Below are 21,394 nucleotides of genomic sequence, written 5' to 3' on the forward strand. Positions count from 1 at the left end.
TTCTCGTTATTCTTCGTTTCCATTGGGAAATATTATTAATTTTTGCATTTGTATTTATTTTTTTGTAGCTGCAGGCTATCGTTTAAATTTAACAATTGTTTACTTTCGTGTCCAATGGAACTACAACAAATGAAATATATTTTTTGCTAAAAGTCTTACAAAGGTTTTAGCTTCGAAAAATAAAAAAAAATAGTTCCAGTTCCACTTGTGCTACAAGTGTGTGGAGGCTACCAATATTGATTGCTCAACTTTGGTATAAACTGAATGGTGTATATGATGTAGGTGCCCACCGAGCAGGCAATCTGTAAGCGCAAAAAAGCATCCAAAATGTCACACTGAATGGGACTGAATTGAAGACTCACCCGCGTGAGCAGACAACAGTCCAGAATGGTGATGCCCAGGCAATTGATGCGCAACGGCTGATGAAGGATTTGCAAAGAAAAGTTTTGAATCTGCAAAGCAAAATACAAAATAAGATTACTAATAAAAGGAAGAAGCTAGCGGATGGTATACGCACCTGCAGGGAGAGTTCTGGAAAGCTGCAGCAGCCCGTGTCCGTGACAATATTGTGCAGCTGATGGGCTATTCGTGGCAACATCACCATGCAGCTCTGCGAGGCATAGATGAAGGCGGGTATCTCAATCAAGGCGGGAAATATCAGCGAGTAGTCTGTGAAGATTAGAAGGATCAAAATGGACAGACTACGAACTTGGACTCACCCAAATTAGCTATTTCTATGTAGATTGTGTAGTACATGAAGTAGCAATCGACTGCAACCCTCACATAGATCGAGAGCAGAACGGTCAGGATGGAGTAGCAAAAGGCCCGCTGGAAGCAGCTGTACATCTCGTGCACATCGTTGTAGACGCACTGCTTCTGCAGCAGTTGGCGTCGCAGGAAGGGCCCAAAGTCCTTGAAGCTGCGACCCGTTTCGCTGGCAAATCGCGAGTATTCGGCCAGCAGGCACAGCTCCCGCTCGAGTTGGACCAACTGCTGGCGCAGCAGCTCCATGTGCAGCACAAACTGCACATTCCGCAGGTACATGAGAAAGACGAGCGGCTCAAAGGTGCTCCAGAAGAGTGTCAAATGGATGTTGTAGGGCTGCACCCGCCACAGCCAAATGTTGAGGAGTATCTCCGTCGCCAGGATGCCGTACAGCGAGATCAGGTAGCGTCGATGCTGAAGCAGTTCGCTGCGCAAGGAGGCTGGACGAGACAGCCGACAGCCGAGGTGTTGCTGCTGCTGCCTGGTGAGCTTCCCATGGAGCCACCAGAAGCGTGCCAGGGCCCGCTGGCTGGCCATTGTCTCCGCATAGATGGACAGCAGTGCGACTTCGCTGAATAAGTACTTCAGAGCATCGTTCACAAAGCCGAACATGTCGCCTCTGTAGAGAAAGTGGAGATTGCTGGTCAGGCACACGGTCACCATGCCACTCAGCGCCAGCAGCAGGAACAGGCTCCAGGCTCGCAGCAGCTGGCGCGTTCTGCGCGGCCGCTCATCCCCTGGCAGGGGCAGGCCATGAAAGCCGAGCACCTGATAGACCCGCAGATGAAAGTGCAGGACATGGCCCAAACGGCCGCTCATCGTGAACTGGCCTGCAGACAGTCACTGCTCTCTGGCGCTAAGTGCGCTTATCCCTGCAATGGATGATGGCGACTGCTGATTGGGCGATACCCTCCTGGCTAGAGGCACCCACTGGCTATTTATGTGACAGAAAACGAACAGCAGTCTAAAATTCGTAAAACTGACAAAATGCCCCGAATGCACAAGCGAAAAATGCCAAAGAGAATGCTCGAGAATGCAATAAACAAGACTCTACGTGTAGAGCTGGCTTAGGGTATATTTCTAGTCGCACCTGCTTGCCCATCTGCCCATGTACATTGATAGATATAATTTAAGCATATGGGTCGCCCGTTTGACTGACATAACTCATTTCATTAGCTTAAGTAGCCAACAGAGTTCGGGTCGCAGATAAGTTCTCTCTCCCCGCTCTAAACCACTTTCCAACCGGTTCCCACACTACACAAAAAATCCAAAGACATGGACGAGTATATGGAGAGACGTGCGAGAACCTATACATATATTTGTCTGCTCGGGAACTCTTATCAGCTATGAAAAAAAAAATAAGGGCCAATAAATAAGTCTATAACTAGAGGAGGGTTGGGCGCTACAGATAGGGCCCACTGTACTGATAGCCACCGCTGCCGTAGCCCTGGACATGACCCACGTTGTAGCTGTCGACACCGTTGTACGTCTCGGCGGCGGCACTGTTGAAGCCTGTGGCCTCCGGCCAATCCACCAGTGCCGGTCGACGACGACGCGTTGAAGCAGCTGGCGGCCCATAGGTGTCCGACAGCTCGTTTTCGTATCCAGTCAGCTGTGGGGATGGTCGGAAGCCCGTGCTGCTGCTGCTGCTGCTGCCGCTGCTGCTCGGCCTGGCGTAGTCATAGCCGTAGGCGGACGATGGCTCTTCGGGTGCTTGCAGGGTGTAGGCCGGAGCGCGGCCCGACTTGGCGCCGCGTCCAGCTTGGGTGTAGGGCGCTGAGTAGCTGTAGCCATGCTCCGCCTCCTGCTCAATGTGCTCCTCGACGGGCGCGGGCTCTGCATAGGCGCCACCAATATGATTATGGGAATGATGCGAGTGATAGTGATAGCCCAGATCCTCATCGTCATCCTCCTCCACATGATGGTGATCATGGTGTGGCTTGTGGTGATGATGGGAATGGTGGTTCAGCGGGGCAGGCCGCGACTCAATCACGCGGTACGTCTCCACACTGTGCTCCGGATGATCCTCGTAGTCGTAGCCACTGTGGACTGCAGCAGCTGCAGCTGGAGCGGCCCTGGAGCTGTGCTGCTCCTCGATGATCGTGTAGGTGTTTACCTTCTTCTTGTGTGGCAGTGGCAGTGGCAGTGGTGGCGGCGGTGGCTTCTTGTTGAACGTCTCCGTTAGGTGGGCGGCCAGCTCCTTGGCGTGATTCAGATAATCCGCATGCTCGCTCATGTGCAGCGGCTTGTCCAGATCGGAGAGTATGACGCTCTCCAGCAGCGGACTGGAATGCTTAGGCTTGGGCGGTGCCACACGGCCACGCTGCAGGCGCTGCAGCTGGTGCGGATGCGGATGGTGATGGTAATGGTGGATGACCTTGGCTACCTCGGGCTCACCGTCCTGCTCCTTGGGCACATGCACCTTGATGTGGACATACTCGTTGCCAAAAGCCTCCACCGAGGCACAACAGAGCACCAGCGGCAGGAGGAGGAAGCAGAGGCTGGGAAGCGGCTTCTTCGAGTGCATTCTGCAGCTGTGTCTGTCTCTGTCTCTGGGTATGTGGTTCTGTTGAAGCGCGCACGCGGTCTGATTCGTGTTTGTCATCAGCCTATGGTCTATAGACCGCCGCCTCGCCAAAATTGGTTTAAACCGAAATCTTTCTTTTGTCAAAATTTATATACAGCAGCCCAGGCCAGACCGGACCAGACCGGGCCAGACGAAGCTGCGACGACGCGGCACTTGACCTACGCGTCGCCCTGCGGGCATTTTTGTTAAGAGAGCAAAGCGATCCATGAGCAAAGTTGACCAGTGAATGCTCTGCCCTAACATGACTCTGTATACCTACTAATTTCCTATAAACTCTTGGGTAATGATCTGCCACTTATAAATAATATAGAGGTACAGATGTACTTGGTTCTGTTTCCTAATTATTCAGTTTATTTCCAGTAAGCACATATTAAAAAGTAAGCACTAAACGGCTAGTAATTGATGGATACTACTGCTGCTCGCACTCGTATGAGTACTTTAACAATGAATTATCACGTGCTAGACTGAACTTTTGAGGCGCACTATTACTATAGCTAAGGAAAACGCACTATGGGTAGTGGCAAAACAGTTGAAATTAATTAAATGAAACCGGGAACAACGACAGAGAGCCGCCAAGCAGCAAGATGATTCTTTAAGACACGCAAGAAACAAATAAATTCGAAGATACACGCGCAATAAAAGAATTTATGCTTAAGCAGAATATTAAAACGTCCAATTAAAACCTAAGAATAAGCAGTAATTTAATTCATTGAAATGTCTATATCCCAGCTGCAGCTAAAAGTGCACATGCTCTCTGCGCTTGCGAGAGACAGAGAGAGTGTGTGTGTAAAAGCAACTGTAAAATGTCATTTTCTGGTAACCACCGTTTGACAGTCGACGCACCGCGCCGCAACGCTGCTGCGGCTACTGCGGCTACTCTCTTCCACTCTCTCAACCACTCTCACTCTCTTTGGCGCCGACGCGACGTTTAGCCAGCTAGCGGTTGTTTTTGTTGTTTCTGTTGTTTTGTTTTAACTTTTGTTTTCATTATCATTGAAATGCGGCGCATATTTTTCTAGCCGCGAGCCAAATAAAAATCGTAACGAAAGTTTAGACCACAAATTCAATAATGAAAGCGACTTCTTATGGCCTCATCCTCATCGATCCGCTCCAAAGATGAACGCCAAGCCAACCAACCGACGACAGTATTCGGCTTCGATCATTGAGATCAAATTGCAGTTGAGAAATTGTCGCATATTTATGTACATACCCAATCCAATTGAATCCCACATTCTCACTTATATAATATTTGGATTGTTTGTGATTAACTTTTGAATGGTTTTTGTTTTTGTTTTGTGTGTTATTAATAAACATTTAATTGTTATGCTAATAGGGGGCCAACACTGAGAAAGTTGCGCTGCTGCATTATTATCATGAATTATCAATATCACCATCATCGTCAGGAAAGTTCATCATAGCTCGCTCTCTATACATATAGTAAAAACAAGCAAATAAACAAAACAAAAACGAAAAAAAACAAATAATTATAACACAAAATATACTTCAAATGCATCTAATTTCAATTTTATATATAGAAACATATCTGATTGAATTGTATTTGTAATTTATTCGCAATTCATTTTTCGCTGTGAAAATTCTAAAACATGACCCGAAAACTAATCAATAATTTGAGATCTCCTGGGAAGTTTACCCATAAATTAATTATAAAACTCTCACGCTTCTCAGGCAACGTGTGGAAAATTACGATAGCATCACAGAGGGAGGCCTTACCATGGAGGGGAGGCATGACTTTGACACTGGGGAATGCGGTTGACGTTCATGCAAAAATCGATCCCATTTAAATGAAAATAAGACAAGAAAAGAAAGAAATGTGGTAGGAGTGAAAATAAATGTAATAAAACGTGTTAATATGTATGCTAAAGAAGCAAACAACATATATTCATGGTCATAGTTGTATGTGGGGGGTACGAGTATTACGTATACGTAACCAAACCCACATCCATATACACAAAAGCAAAGGGCTCAATACTTACATATCAAAATGACATTCCGGCATTCAATTGCAAAGCCTATTAGCCCTCTAATTGACTTAAGAGAGCTGCAGCTAAATGCGAATACGTACGAGTCTACGATAAGTAGAACCCGAGCTCATAATCCACTCTTCGAAGACAGTTTAGATGGCATTGCAGTGACATTAAGTTCAGATCCATTTTTATCGATCACAACAGAGTGGCAACAGAGATCAAGGCGGATTGCCTGTCTATCGCTCCTGTACCCATGCAATGCCTTTCTACCTATTAAGCCACTGCTTTAATTGATAACAGCTAACAGGAGAGCGAACGCTCAGCTGGGTGGTGGGTGGTGCGTGCCAACGCTGACGTCAGCGCTCTGCTCTGTCTCAGCTGCTCTGCCTCTCTGCTGCTTTTGGCCAGCAACAGCAACAGCAGAACAGTCGCAGCAGCAGCAGTCCGTTTGTGTGTCTCGTCATCGTTGTTGCCGCGTCATCGGAGTCAGTCGGTTGGATTGATATTGTCAAGAGTAAGTGCTTCGGCCGCAGCGCCGACGCTCAACGCTCGACGCCTTCGTCTGGTGCTGCTGCTGCTGCTGCTGCTGCTGTTGCTATCGGTAATGCCTGGCCCACCCGGCCTGGGACAACGGCGCCAAAACAAACCAAAATCAGTTTGAATTCTGCCTTCAAGCGCTTTAGAACAAAGCACAAGCTGGCCAAATCCGAATAGAGTCCACACACAGAAAAGCCTCAGAATCTCCACATTTGCTGTGCAATTAATCAAAGAACACAGCCGCTCGTTATATCTCAAACAGTTAATTTTTTTTTTGAGTGCACATTTTATTGTTTTACTTTTGTGATACGCGAAAACGTAGTCGGGATACCCACAACTCAACCAAAATCAAAACGAAGCAGCTGCGATAACATTTTCAGAGGCAAACAAACCAACAAATTGCTCCACTTGCTCCCATCAGTGCAATGTCCTCTGGAAAGATTCTACCACGTCGCCAGGCGGTGCCCGTGCTCTATACACGCGGCACCCACTATGAGGTTGGCTTCGATATGGTAAGTTTCGTGACCTTTTCCCAGGGGAAAAGTTCTACCACAAGTCCCTACTCCACGTTGGTCACGCCAACTGAATTTTAAATGGCAATTCCTTGTGGCCTTTATTGGCTTTTAATGAATTCTAATCTAGTTTATTGTGTCGCAAAGAAGACATCATTTTAGTTCTTATTGTACGATAAGTATGAGTAGTTGTGGAATAAGTAGAGCATATTGCAACTTAATTTAATGGCTTAATGGCCGCACTCTAGCCATTTGCATGCCCTGTCAAAATTGCTCTGACCTGCATGCAATAGTTGAGCAAGAGCCTAGGTCTAAGATAAGATTTCTCCCATGTGCCTCTATCATTTGTGTGCTCAGTTAAGTGCAAAATTGTATTGATATTTCGCACCAGAAATTCCCTCATTTACAGCCAGCGGAAAGTAACCAAATGAATATCCTGTTCGTCCTTGCGTTCAATGACTAATTGCCAAATTGCTAAATTAATAATTAAAAAATCAACCAGGATGCACTTTAAAGAATCCCCGCAATATTTGTTTGGCTCAAGGACAGAGCAAAACCGCAACAGTCAACGAGTGCTAATAAAACTTTATCTGCCTGTTCTGTGGTTGGGTTATCTTTACTGCAGCACTCGTACATATGGACATATGTATATGTATTTAAATATTCCAGACAATATCACAGACTAGAACAGAAACGACCTACATTCATGTCTCCGGGAGACATGCCTCAGTCACAGACATTTTCGCTTGCTTAATGCTAATGCAGATTCGTGATTTGCATTGTCGTGTGGCTCTCTTGACCATCAACCTTGCTGACTGTAAGCTGCGATCCCATTTGCATGGCATGGAGTTATCTGCGAAGTTGTCCGCATTCGTGTCCGTCTCTGTTGCCCACCCAAAAGCCAGAGACAATCTCCTCCAAGCACCCCTCCCCCTTGCTCCAACCACCCAACACCGACACCCATTCATTATTCATGTTCTTTCTTTTATTCTCTGTTGTATTTTAGTCGTCATTTGTTTGTTTTCTTTACACGGCCGATCGATCGGTCGTGATCGATTATATTTTGCTTTTTTTTTTTTCCTATTAAACACACAAAAACGGACTTGCAAATAAATCTCCATGGGGGGCGTGCCTTTGCCTTTACTTTGTTTTGTTACAAAATTAGAAAGCATTTAATCATTTAATTATAATGGAAATATATTTTTGTATGTACATTTAATTGCTTTACAGGGCCGCACGTTTGGCTCGATGATTAAGAACTTTTTGCTCTTATCGAAGACACTGATCGAGACCTACTTGCCCCTCTATCAGACCCCAAAAGGCAGTAAGTACACTCATTCGTATGCCAAATATGTGCTCGAGTGGCTCTGATCGAATGGTGATTTGATTCATTTCAGAGCAAATCTATAATGAGACCCTGGAGTCGGTGAAGGATAGTTTCCCCCAGTACATACGAGAGCTGGAGGGCGTTGCCGATGGTGCGGAGGTGGAATTCCATAAGGTAAGACACAAATAACCCCAATCCAATTAGTCAGGGTTGGGGTGTATGGGTGGGGGCAGGGGGTAACTAATTAGCACTCCAACTGTACAATTTTAAACGACCAGCGACCAACGACCAACGACCAACATTGGCATTATCTATCAAAGTAGCTTGTAGCTGCACAATTAAATGCTCATTAAAACGAATACAATTGTCGGGTGGTGTCTTGGCTTTTGGCTTAAATATTGTAATTTAACGCTAATAATCCGCACTGCAAGGCTGCCCAAGTGTGGGAGAGGTTCTAACGGTAAAGCTAAGGCCCCCACCAAAAGCCTAAACTTCGTGCGATCGAATAATCTCTGTGGGACATTGCGTGTCTGCTAAGACCAGGGGCCAGGGGTATCCAATGACAACAACACCCGAGTGCAGTCTCTGACGCTCTGGACAGTGTTAATTGGATAAAAGGGTATGCGCTGACATATGCCTGCCATACCTTTATATTGTTAGCAACTCGAACAATGCCATTAGCCGATGTTTAGTTTAGTTTTAGCCTGTAATTTTATTGTAATCAATGCGGATTCACCCGCCACGTGCAGTTCAACAATGGCAAATGGCTTCTGCTTCATTTAATTGCTTTTGCTTGGGGAATCTTTTACACTTAGCTGGCGTTCACTGTGCACAAGCAGCACCGTTCGGTGCGCCGCGTTCAGTGTGCCGCGTGCCGCGTGCGGCATGCAGAGTGTCATAGACATTGAACTAGTTCCGATTTGTGGCCTCCCTCTGCTGCTGCGTTTGAGAGTGATAGACAGGCTATAAGCATACCCTGCCATAACCTGCGAGTGGTTATGCACTCTAAAACTTCCACGAAATACGAACTATAACTTTACCTACAAAAAGGAAAAACAATAACAACTAACTTGTTTCTTAATTTATGTACTTGTAAAACTGATAATTATTAATTTATAGTCTAGACATTTACGCGCAACTTGTACTATTTTTAATCAGGTTTCTGATGAAGTAATTGGGTCGAAATCACGACTATTTCAATCCATGATGACATTACATATGTACATACATAAGGTGGTGGATTCTCTCTCTCTCTCTCTCTCTTGTGGGTGTTATTCTTCACACACGAACATGCAATTATAGAGAAGGTTGCTGTTGTATTTACAGTTGTACGTGAAAGAAGAGAATGCGCGTTGATGCGAGCAATGATGCGCTTTGAGCTTTGGAGCTTTCTGCCCACTGGCTGATCAAAGCTGCATGCAAAATGCTGCAGCGTGTAAACAATGCGTGCAGCCACCCACACGCATACATACAGCATGTACATGAAAGCTCCATGTGCAGCCAAAGCATCGTATTAAAGAAGCGTAATGGGAGTATTGTTGTCCCCATTGTTTTTGCTTTTGTTTAGAAATTATGCCTGATAGGGCAAGGTATTTTAATGACTGGTACTCGACGAGATTCGCGTGTTATATTGGTTTATTGTTCGCAGTCTTTACATTTTCGCAATGAATTTCGTGTACATAGCCCATTAAAATTTTGCAGAACTATAAAAGTGATAGCTTGTCTCCCACTTGGAAGTGCGTGGGTAGGGTATTTCAGCTGCGTTATGCTGCAGTCTAAGCGATTTAAACTCTCCTTCTTGGTTAAGCCAATTTGTGGGGCACAGCAGTGCCACACACAAGTGCCAAACGAAGAGAAGCCTGCAGAAGTCGACACATCAGATTCGAACTTAACCCTTGTTTGGCTTCATTGACATTGGAATTGGGTATTGCGGATTGTGGATTGTGGATTGTGGATCGGGGGATTGGGCACAGCACACTCTCATTAGCACGGCAGCTTGGCAGCAAATGCAGAAGTCGCAGTGCAGTGCGCAGCTGTCTTGTGTCTCCATAATGTGTTATAATCTGTTTATTTTTTTGCAGCATTTATACAGTTTGTTGGGGGCCAATTAATTGCACGCAAAAATCGCGCTGACCCTGGCCGCAACTGTGGACATCTAAACATCTAGCTATCTGTGCCGGGGGGATGTGGGGATGGGGCTCTGTTCGGGGCACTACTGACACCGGGCCACAATTAATAATTCAAATTAGCAGCATTATGAGTGCATACAAATGCTGATATGTGTGGCCATTCCGTTTCAATTGCAGTTTATTGTCAATTAGCATGGAATCGGATCGATAACAAGCTGCAGGTGTGGGGCTTTAGCCATCATTGCCTTGCCATCAGCTAATTGAAATGAAAACAAGAAAGTAAGGCTAGCCGCAAAGGCCTACCATGCACAGACATGGCTGTAGATTCTCGGTTGTTAGTTGTGGGACACAGACAGCAGCCAATAATTATAAATATCAATAGAAATTGTGACAATAGTAAACGGACTTTGTTCTCTTATTTTGTAGCTGTTTCTGCTGCATTTGGATGACATCTTGCCACAGGCCTTGAAGTTACAGCCGCGCAGCAAGAACCAACCCACTGGCTGCTCCACAATTATTGTGAACCAAAAGAATTGCGTAGGTTACTCCTATCCTACTCCTATCTAGAATAACCCTCTCGAATATCGTCCATGTGTGTGTCCTTTATAGCGACTGTTGGGTCACACGGAGGATGCCCTAACGGAGGCACTCAATCATTATTACTTTGTTGTGGCGCACATCATCAGCGACAAGCCGCAGGGCAAATATAATGTCAAGGAGGAGCACTTTATGTCCCTATGCTATGCGGGCCATCTGCCCGGCTATACCATGAATCAGAATCATCACGGACTGGTCTTCAGCGTCAATACGATTAGTGCGGAGCTGTTGCGCAGTGGCAAGACACGTGCGTGTCCTCCTACTCCTTCTAAAATATTTCTTAATCATATTTTTGCTTTTTGCTCTAGCGAGACATTTTTTGACACGTGCTCTGCTGGCCACCAGCAACGTGGACGATGCCTTCAGGGTGCTCAGGGACGCCGGTGTGGGTGCAGCCGATGCCTGCTCCATTAACTTTACCTTCTTGGCGTGAGTATCCATGGATCAGCAGCCATCTCAGCCATGTCAGCCATGTTACAGTCTACAGTCTACAGCCTATTGTTTCTCCTTGCGATTTTACAGCGATCCGCGGCAGATGTTCTACAATGTGGAGATGGCGCCATCGCCAGAGCGTAAGAATGAGTCGCTTTTGAGCATCAAGGAGATACCCTTGGGCGAGCATAACTACCATGTGAATCAGTGAGTAAAACCAGCACCAGTTGGTACCCATTATGATTCGATCCCCTTTCAGATTCGATCGCATACACGAGGACCAGGCCAACGCTATGATGGTCGACTCCAGCGTATCGCGCATGCAGACCTTTGGCACCTACAAGCCGCCAATGAGCGAACAGGATGTCCGTCACATGCTGGGCGACGTCTCCGGTGGCGAGTATTGCGTGTGGCGGGAGAATGGCAGCTGTGATGAGGTGGTCAAGACCATTGCCGTTGGCATTTTTGATCTCAGCGCCAAGACCATGTCCCTCTACTCGGACAATCCCAGTGAGACGGAGCCTCACTGCAGGCTGCCGCTGCTCTTCAAGTAGCCTTCAAATCATTATTAACTGGCGGTACTTAGTTTTAAAATTACAAAAAAGCAGCCCATAAATAAAGAGTCTTTAAAAGGGCGACTGTAACACTGTGGCAAAAACATTCAACTTTGGCTTTATATATCGGACATATCCTCAGCATATAGCCGCAAAATAAAATCATATAAAAGTTCATACATTTTGCATTGCAAGTGAAAGTGCATAAAAGACATAAAAGGTTTTCAGGGGGAGTAAAATGGCCAACGAGATGGGAACTCATGTCCCTCTTCGGGTGCATCTTCTAGCGGTGGCGTGAGGTGAGTTCTCTTTGCGTCTTGGGTTCCCGGTCAACTAGTGCTGTCTACAGCTGGAGCTAGATAAAATGGCAGGTTGGTTGCTGGTTGCTCGAAGACACCCAAGAAGCGAGCCGCCTCTAAGCGCAAGCGTAAAGGCCGAACGCAGGCCACGCAAGTCTGCGGCCGGTAAGAAGTCCATGCGTATGCCCAAGGCTAAGGCTAAGGCCAAAAGCTCTGCCAAAAAGCCTCAGCCAAAATCAAAAGCTGCGAAGCGCAAGTACTGTTAATGTCCCGCGACTCGATGATGACCCAACGATAATGTCCCGACAACAAAACAAAACAAAAAATTGAATCTGGAGTGAGTGCTTAACGTTGATGCTGTTTCCCCTGACAATATCCTGTCAAAATGGCACTTGAAAAAGAATGGCGTACAATTCGTCATTCTTTTATAATTTGTAAACAAAATTTGAAATTGTCAGAGCTGACTTTTCAGATCCTTTGACTTTCTGGCGTAACTTTTTACAGAGAGTATTCCATAAATATGCTAATATGTAGAAAACTTGTAGTTAGCATGTAGTTACCGAATTTTTGTCGAGCTTGAAACCTTGTTTTTAAAAAAATAATTCAATAAAATAAGTCCTTTCTGTAGAAAAATGTATTCATCAATAGGATACAATTGTAGTTTTATGGCCTTTGAGAGCCTGAGATGGCTAGTAATTTTAAGCGAATGTAAAATTAAATAAAAAGATTTGCATCGGTACATTTACGGTATATTTAGAAAGTGAAAAAGTACATTTATGAGGGTCAGACGGTATATTTGATCAACAAATCCGCGGCCACACTGTACTCAAGTCCAAAGCCAAAAAAAAAACATTAATTGTTTGTGTTTTTATTCGCCTGAGCCAAACGGGTGTTAATTAAAGTGAAACAATTCAAGTTAAACGTGGAAAAGTCATCAAATCTCCAATTGCTAGCTAAAGTATGTTTTGTGACTTCATCTCGTTTCCTCCATTACCTCCTCTTTCTGTTTTCTAGACCGAGCAACATGTTGCCAGACAAACCAAATTATGAGGCGAGAAAATGGACGTAATCATTTAAACAAAAGGCGTGCGTGTGGAAATCGCAATCCCAAGCGTCCATATCCAAGCAATACGCTAAACGGCGGCTACCCGCTAGTTTGCCGCCCTCCCCACGCAAGCAGGCACTCGCGCTGCCGCAGGCGCACACACAGGACAAGCAGACGACAGACAGCAGCCCCCACCCGAAACGTAAGTCCTGCAGCAACAGCAGCCAGTAGCTGAGGAAGTCCGCGCATTCCACACACCCTTGGGGAAGCGCACCTATGGCCAATTCTCAGGCTCTTTCGTACATCATGGCACACAAACTACTTAAATTATTAATGCTCACACACACACACACACATACACACGCACAGCAGTGCGGGAGCGCGAGAGTCCACCCCCCATTTCAGCTTTGGCGACACATTAAAACGCCTCCCACTGCTGCAATGTGAGAGCCCCCGCACAAATTAGGTTTTGTTTCACTTTTGACTTTGATGTGTTTGTGTGTGTTGTGTGCTGCTGCTGCTGCTGGCTGCATCAACGACAGAGGGGAGCATTACATTATGGTTGTGGCATGCATGTACATACGCTTATAGATTCCCAGTCACCAACTGAACCACACTAACCGTATCGAGCACTTCGTCGTATGACATGACCCACCATTGTTTATCTAAAACGCCTTCTAAGACTTTCGCCCAGTTATCGATAAGATAAAAACAATTTCCCATACAACAAAGCAAAAGTCTTGAGCAGAACCACTCAAGGACAGCTATCCTGGTCGTCCCGATGAAAGCTTCCATACTGCCACTATCAATCCTGGCCTTGAGCTGCCCAGCCGAGTGGTTGGATCATTAAATTATAGGCGGCTTACCTCCATAAACCCTTGGGTAGAAAGTAAACAGATCATGATCGATCCATGGGCCATGGCCTGGCTGGCACACCACACCCCCATGGCTCATTCACGAGGAACAAATAGTGGCCGTAATTGATGCGCAAATATTTGTGACTCCATCTCCAGGCATGACAATGGAAAGCGACGGGTCGTTATCATCTGTCTGGGTAGGGGCAGGGCATGCCAGGCCAGAGAATCTATCTGGCCTTGATCAAGGCCTAATCTGTAGCTGTAACTGTAACTGAATCGGAGATTGGCAAGCGTTTGGCATTGTTCATGTAACCACAAAATCTATAAGTGCTACATATACACACATACATGTGTATATGCATACTCTCGCAGAGAGACTTCATTTCTCGCTCCCACTTCCATTGATAAGCTAGATCTCTCTCTCTCTCTCGCAATCAATTAGAGATGGGCACGTGACTGAACGATCATTAGAGCAGAACAGAGAGATGCTTACGTACGGTATGTAAAGCTCCATCAAATATAACGCTCTAAAAGTGGTATAACAGCAACTGTGATTTTAACTGTTAATCATTCCATTCCATTCCATTTTCTTAAAACCGAAACAAATGGCATGAGAAATGCCAGACCGTTCCACACGTTGCAATGAACAATGAATAATGCAAAGCCATTTAAATCACGGAAATGCGCATTACGTACGGGCAAGTGATGGGCCGGACACCGAACGGCAGAGCGTGGGGTAGCCGGTACTGGGTATTGGGGATCGTGGGCGGAACGGCACTAAATTTGATGATAAATTGTTGCAAATCGAATCAAAATTACATTTGAGCTGCAAGTTCAGTACAAAATCATTGTATTTCCAACGAAATTGGTTGATTTGGACATTTAAGCGAATGTTCCTAAGGAGAATGCTTAATTTATTTCGTTGTATTTTGTCTAATTTCAATGCTAATTAATGCCAATCCATCTTGCAGAAACTCTTCCTTCATTATGGAGCCCACTGCAGCGGGTAATCTGCTGGAGATCATGGACCTGGCGCGCACCCTACGCCAGGAGCAGCTCTTCATCCAGCAAGAGCAGACGACCTTTGGCCAGCTGACGGGCGCTCTAGAGACCAATGCCGGCACCATAACAAAGGTAAATATTAGCCTTAAAATATTACACAAATATCCTAGTCTCTCATGTTCTCTTTTTGGTTACAGTTGGCCTTTGTGTGTGCCCAGCAGAGGCAGATACTGAACGAGCTGCTGCTGGCCCGGAACGATCATGATCCTCTGTTGAGCTGCAGACGAGCGAGTGCCTATGACAGTGCACAGTTTATGGATGCCAAGCAGGTGCTGCCCTATGAGCATGCTCTCGCCTACGAGGATCTCTTCAATTATCTCTACAATACGCCATATTTGTTGGCTTTGTCGCTGGCCACCGCGGATCGGCTGTCGCTGCTGTCGAGCGGCCAATTGGGGCAGATAATCAATACGATAGCGACGGGCCTGTATGGGAATGCCATCAACACAAAGGATGTGGAACTGCTGCTGAAGCTGCTGCGTGAACTGATTGAGATTCAGCTGCTGGGCAGCGAACAGCCCCGCCGTCTGCTCCGCACCAACAGCAGCTCCTTTGCCCGCCTCTATCAGCGGCTGGTGGAGAGCCTCTTTTCGGCTAGAATATTTCTCACAGCCGCCCTGCATGCGCCCCTGATGGGAGTCCTCAGCGAGCACGACATCTGGCTGGATCTCGATCCGCACAAGCTGATGCAGAGCTTTAGCCAGAAGGAGCGCGACAGGCGCTTCGGACCGGCGAGCCAAGAGGGTACAGCGGCGGGGGAGCACAGCGGGGAGTATCAGCGGAATGTGGCACGCTTCCATGCAGAGACGCTCGGTAAGCTGCACACCCATGCCCAGGTGTTTGTGAAGAGTCTACAGCAGAGCTGGGCTCTGTTCCCCAGCTCCCTGCGCTGGCTGCTGCAAACGCTCAGCCAGCAGCTGCGTCAAACGCATCGCCACGAGGAGCAGGAGATCCGGCAGCTGCTCACGGACCTGGTATTCACGCACTTCATCTCCCCGGCCATTGTCAGCGCCGATCTGGTGGGCATCATCGATGTGAATGTTAGCGAACGGATGCGTCACAATCTCAATCAGATTGTCCAGCTGCTGCAGCGGCTGGCGCTCAACGACGAGGGCAGCGAACTGGTCCAGCTCATGGAGCTTCTCATGCTCGGCGAAACGGGTGAGGATGTGGTGGCCATACTGCCACAGCAATCGGACTTTGAGCGCTCCCAGCTGGCCATCAATCAGCGAGAACTCTCACAGTTTGTCGAGTTCTTTCGACTGTTGACGTCGCGCGATGAATACGATGTCTCGGCAGAGGAGAGGCTGCGCTTGCAGCGCATCTTGGGCAGGATACCCAAGCAGCACCAGCAGTCATCCCAGGCGGAAGTGCCCGACAGTCCGGAGAAGCAGCAGAACGCCAGCAGCAGCAACAAGAAGAGCAGCAACAACAAAAGTCTAATGCGCTTGGGCAAGGCCAAAAAGAAGCTGGCCAACAGCATGAGCTTCAGCAATAGCAACAGCAACAGCAACAAAAGTGCGCCGCCCGTCGAGCAGGTGCCACTGGCCAATGGCCAGGCGAATAGCTTCAATGTGTCCGCTGCCTCGAACGGAGATCTCGAGCAGTGCTCCAGCCACAGCGGCAGCAATACGAGTCTTAGTTCCTGCGGTGCTCCAGTTGCTGCCATAGCTGCTGCCGTTGCACCTGCACCTGCCCCTGCACCTGCACCTGCCCTTGCTGGTACAAGCGATCATCAGTGTGGCGATCCGAGTGAGCCTGTGCTCATGTTTAGCATCTATAATGCCTCAGCGAAGAGCAAGCTGAAGCCGCTCACCGAGGAGGAGGTGCTCAAGATGAATTGCATCGGGCAGGATGGCAGCAATCTGCTGCCCGCTGTGGCATGCGGCACCGCTGGCGTGGTGGCACCCTCCTCGAACAACGATGATGTGAGCAGCCTGGAGGCAATGCGACGGCCGCAGGATGACGCCTCCATTGGCAATTCGGATAATCTGGAGGCGATCAGTGAGGCGGCGCATTCGGTGGCCAGTTCGCTGGATCTCGAGGAGCAGCAGGAGCGCGATGTGCACGAGAACGAGGACAATCTCTCGGACATGGTGTCAGCGAATGTCTCCGGCCGGGGCACACCGAACATCAGTGGCCGGGACACGCCCTCGTCCCAAGTGACGGACGGCGATGGCGGTGGCGGTGACATGGCCCATCACCATGGCCATCATGTGCGTGCCGCAAATCCGCAAATGCAAAAGATGCTCCTCTCCAAGGCACGCTCCGACATCGAGGATAAGTTCTGCAAGTTCGAGCTGAAGAAGTTCGAGGGCGACGAGAATGTGAGCATCATTTCGGACACCTGGTCGACGGATGTGCTGGCCAGCGATTCGGAGAACACTCTCGATGCCACGGGCAGCGAGCGGGGTGGCGAACGAGGCGAACGCGGAGACCGAGATCGCGACCGTAACTTCTCCACGCCGCTCATCCCATCCGCTGTCGTCCTGCCGGGTGACAATAATTTCGTTGTGGAGGCTCTGGCCCGTGCGGGCGCTGGTGTCATCTCGGGACCTCACATGGATGCCTCCGATCAGCGCTCGGAGAGCAACTGGAGCACCGATGTGCTGGCCAGCGACTCGGAGAAGTTGGCCGAAATCGATACGGACGACAATGCCAGCATCACAGCCAAATCGGACATTGCCGTCAATCTGCAGGGGGAACGGGGTGTCGGCGTGCCGGAGGCCCCAGGCGGTGGCTTAGGCGTCGATGACGATGAGGATGAACAGACGCCGGGCAGCAGTGGCGATGGAGAGCCAGATCCGGATAGGGAACGTCTGCGCAATGGCAGCGAACGCAGCCAGGAGGATTCGGCATTCTTTGATGCTGTCAATTCGTACGAGGATGCCCATCATTTGTATCACGGCGCCTCCTCGCTGGCCCGCAGCTCGGTGCGTACCAGCTACCATGTGCTGGGCGGGGAGAGCAGCTTCCAGCAGCAGTACAAGTGCAGCGGTGCCGAGGGCATTGGCCGGAAGACGACACCGCTGATGGGCACCTCATGCATGCGTCGCCAGACCTCCGCGGAGAGCAGCATCAGCAATCAGAGTCTCAATCTGGAAGAGCCGCCACCGCCGCCACGAGCATTGGCCAAGCATCATCATCATCGGGAGCGGGAGCGGGAGAGGGAACGAGAGCGCGAGCGGGAGCGGGATCATCGTGAGCATCATCACAAGTCGTCGGGTTTGAAGAAGAAAAAACAGCAGCAAGAGCATAAGGAGCAGCAGCAACATCGAGATCTCATCGATTTCAGTGATTGCAGCGAGGACAAGGATGAGGAGGAGCAACCGCCAGGTCTCGTCCAACAGCTGCTGGACATGTTCAACCAGGAGGAACAGCAGCAACAACAGCAGCAGCAGCAGCATTCGGGCTCATCCGTCGAGCATCGTCGCATCTCCATAGAGCAGCGTTCGCAGTGCATCGATGGGCGACGCAATGGCATACTGGCGGGCAGCATGCGACGCCATCAGAGTCTCAACTATGAGAACCATGAGATCATGCTCAATTCGATGCTGCCCAAAACGGATGATGACAAGCAGGAGCTGCTTCTGTGTGCCCAGACCCAGCAGCAGCTTCAGCTGGAGGAGCGAGCGTCAGCGGCTGCCGCCGAGAGCAGCAGCAGCAGCAGAGCCGGAACGGGAGTGGGAGTGGTAGCAGCAGCCAGAGGCACATCCAAGCCACCGGGCAAGGCCACAGGCGCCATACCAAAGAGCATTAGCTTCGATGCCAGTGCGGATAAGGAGCAGCAGCCCTACCATCGGGATAGAGATAGGGAAAGGGAGCGGGACAGAGAACGAGACAGGGAACGAGACAGAGAGCGGGATAGGGACAGAGATCGAGATCGAGATCGAGACAGGGACCGGGACAGGGACAGAGATCGGGAACATCATAGTGCTGGCATTTTCAATAAGCTGAAGCAGGGCTTCTTCAAGCATCGCCGTGGCGGCTCGAGCAGCTCCAAGAACAATGCCATTGCGGCCACCCCTTCGAATCCCAATCCCACAGCAGAGCCGGGCGGATCGGGAGGATCGCGCAGTGTTAGCTTTGATCCCAGTGCCGCTGCCTGCGTTAGCTTTGGCACCCACTACTGTGATAGCAGCGAGGATATTCTGGCCAAGTACAGGCGCAAAGTGAGCAGCTCCAGCGAGGCGACCAATTCCGATTCAACGGGCAATGGGGCAGCCGCAGCAGCAGCAGCCACAGCTGCCGCGCACTTGTCTAAGCATGTGAATGGAGGGTAAGTGCACAGAGTCACTTCAATTTCCAATGAAATCTCACACTTTTGCCATTTGCAGACAACTGCCAGGCGTGGCATTTGGCAGCGTGAAGCAGAAACTGCGCACGGTGCTGTCCAAGACGGATCTGCATAGCGGGGACTTTCGACAGACGACGCCGCTGCGACCGCTGGACGCCACCACGCCGCTGCAGATCTACTTGCAGATTCAGCTGGCGCAGTGCATTAGCCTGCAGCGCTTGCCGCAGATCTCGCACGTGGCCGAGGCGCTGCGTTGCCTCGAGCAGCTGGAGCGGCCGCAGCATGGCCAGCTGCTGGTGGAGCTGCAGCACGACCTGCAGCGCAGGCAGAGCTATCTGCAGTACCTGATGCGGCATCGCCAGCAGCTGCTGCTGCGCTCCGAGCAGCTCGAGCAGCTGGAGGTGCGACTGAGGAGTGAGGCGCGCAGCTGTCAGCGCTGCCTCATGCAATCGCTGGTGCGGCTCTATCTGGCCTGGGCCCGCCAGCAGGACAAGCTGGAGCAGTTCCAGACCGAATTTGGCCAGCTGAGGGCCAGCGATGAGCGGGCGGAGCTGGTCGATGAGTTTGTCGATGAGCTGCTGCAGCAGCTGATAACGGACGCCGATCTGCTGGACGACTGGCAGGTGGATGCCGCACGGGAGGCCATTGAGCGCATGCTCTTGGATGTCATGTACCAGCAGGTGATGTTCCCCAACGAGGATGCCGATGTCTCGCGCGACACAGTCCTCTCTGCGCACATTGGCAAGCTGCAGCGGTTCGTGCATCCCGCCCATCCGGCCCTGTGCATTGCCCAGGAGTACTTGGGCGAGGCGCCCTGGACATTTGCCCAGCAGCAGCTCTGCCACATGGCCGCCTACAAGACGCCGCGCGAGAAGCTGCAGTGCATCATTAAGTGAGCAGATCCTTTCCTTTCATGAAACTATTTTATAATCGTTCCATTTCTATAACCATCAGCTGCATCTCCAGCATTATGAGCCTGCTGCGCATGTCCTGCGGTCGTGTGCCCGCTGCCGATGATCTGCTACCCGTGCTCATCTATGTGGTCATAATGGTGCGTGCAAAAACCCACAACCCCCCACAATAATTAAGAATCATTTCAATTACAGGCAAATCCGCCCTATCTGCTGTCCACTGTGGAGTACATTAGCTGTTTTCTGGGCAGAAAGCTCGATGGCGAGAATGAGTTCTATTGGACGCTATTCGGTTCGGTGGTGAAGTTCATCAAGACCATGGATTATCTGGACTAGCTATTTGGCCAGAGCTAATCCCCTTCTCCTGCTGCTACTTCGACACTTCCCATGAGAAACATTTTTAGTAAATATTTTGCATGTAGTGAATCCCTTTTGTGAATCCCCCCCTCCAAAACTTTCTGTATTTGTATAACTATTCTCTATGTTTGTTTATATGTATTAGAATGTATAATAATTTTTTTTTTGTGTACAAAAGAAAAGCAACTGTTGAAATCGGTATCTTTAAGTTCCACTGCGGCAGACGAGACATAATCCCACACTACTCTATATACACACACACACACACGTACATGCATACATATATCTACACATAAGACTCTGCTCGAAAGAGAGAGAGAGAGAGAGAGAGAGAGAAAAGCGTATCGGAAGATCTATCCAGCTAAATATTAAGTAAAAATCAATCTAAAGGGCCTCGCCTCATACATGATACTATCACGAATATGATATATAGCATAAAGCAGTTGTATATTCATTCTTATGGCATACCAACAATAACTCCAGAGGAGAGGAACTCCCTTTTGCTCTAGCATATACATCATTGTACATAAATAAATATATTTATACGAGTATATCCCATAATGGCATACGGTTTAGCCTTTGTCTTAAGAAATGCAACTTAATATTCCTTATTGTGCAACAAAAAATAATAAAACAAACAAAAATAAAAATCACACGCTGTTAACAGCCCATTACCGTTCTCCATTAACAGCTCATTAGCAGCTGTTAGAGCGCTCAGTGAACGGAAGATGGAGGAAAGCTAAGGAAACAAAAAGAGAGCATGATTGAACAACTTAAACTAATCTATTAATAGAACAAGATTGAGCATGATTAAACAACTAATTGTCCAAAAAGCTAAGAGATAAACTAAAAGTTCCTGGCCCAGTTTTGTCTTTGACATAAAGTTTTACATGAACTGTATGTTTATGCAGTGCTGGATAACTGGCTTTACCGATATATATCTAATTAAATTGCAAGGTGTGTGACCTAGAGAGGGAAGTCCCCAAGCGGCACAATTCAAAATGGTTGGCAACAACCGACACACAGTTTCTGACAGAAAAAACAAACGTTCCAAATCTGACTGACTCCCGACTAGAAAAATATTTAGCAAAGCAATCCATTTAGCATTGTGTCGTTGTGGTCGTTCGACACTTGAACGCAA

At 48.5% G+C, this 21,394-nt stretch overlaps 4 protein-coding genes across 4 annotated transcripts; 2 read left to right on the forward strand and 2 right to left on the reverse strand.

Moving 5' to 3' along the window:
- Positions 1 to 78: 78 nt before the first annotated feature.
- On the reverse strand, positions 79 to 1,690 carry LOC117581347 (gustatory receptor 8a). The gene is made up of 4 exons (XM_034268473.1): positions 720 to 1,690; positions 518 to 669; positions 363 to 452; positions 79 to 302 (listed from the first exon to the last, which is right to left on the reverse strand). Exons 1-4 carry the CDS (start codon positions 1,582 to 1,584, stop codon positions 228 to 230), a joined length of 1,182 nt encoding a protein of 393 aa, XP_034124364.1. The 5' UTR covers positions 1,585 to 1,690; the 3' UTR covers positions 79 to 227.
- Positions 1,691 to 2,072: 382 nt separating this feature from the next.
- LOC117581345 (SKI/DACH domain-containing protein 1) lies at positions 2,073 to 3,483 on the reverse strand. The gene has a single exon (XM_034268472.1). The coding sequence runs from the start codon at positions 3,368 to 3,370 to the stop codon at positions 2,168 to 2,170; it is 1,203 nt and encodes a 400-aa protein (XP_034124363.1). The 5' UTR covers positions 3,371 to 3,483; the 3' UTR covers positions 2,073 to 2,167.
- A 2,531-nt stretch (positions 3,484 to 6,014) lies between these two features.
- On the forward strand, positions 6,015 to 11,531 carry LOC117581348. Its single transcript, XM_034268474.1, has 8 exons — positions 6,015 to 6,386; positions 7,617 to 7,710; positions 7,784 to 7,887; positions 10,269 to 10,379; positions 10,452 to 10,686; positions 10,748 to 10,868; positions 10,962 to 11,078; positions 11,131 to 11,531. Exons 1-8 carry the CDS (start codon positions 6,300 to 6,302, stop codon positions 11,423 to 11,425), a joined length of 1,164 nt encoding a protein of 387 aa, XP_034124365.1. The 5' UTR covers positions 6,015 to 6,299; the 3' UTR covers positions 11,426 to 11,531.
- A 994-nt stretch (positions 11,532 to 12,525) lies between these two features.
- On the forward strand, positions 12,526 to 20,883 carry LOC117581341 (receptor-mediated endocytosis protein 6 homolog). The gene is made up of 7 exons (XM_034268465.1): positions 12,526 to 12,682; positions 12,739 to 12,971; positions 14,598 to 14,760; positions 14,826 to 18,967; positions 19,026 to 19,877; positions 19,940 to 20,036; positions 20,092 to 20,883. The coding sequence occupies exons 3-7, from the start codon at positions 14,614 to 14,616 to the stop codon at positions 20,230 to 20,232; spliced, it is 5,379 nt and encodes a 1,792-aa protein (XP_034124356.1). The 5' UTR covers positions 12,526 to 12,682; positions 12,739 to 12,971; positions 14,598 to 14,613; the 3' UTR covers positions 20,233 to 20,883.
- Positions 20,884 to 21,394: the final 511 nt, after the last annotated feature.

The sequence above is a fragment of the Drosophila guanche genome, unplaced genomic scaffold (assembly GCF_900245975.1).
Source record: "Drosophila guanche unplaced genomic scaffold, DGUA_6, whole genome shotgun sequence".
NCBI classification, from domain to species: domain Eukaryota; kingdom Metazoa; phylum Arthropoda; class Insecta; order Diptera; family Drosophilidae; genus Drosophila; species Drosophila guanche.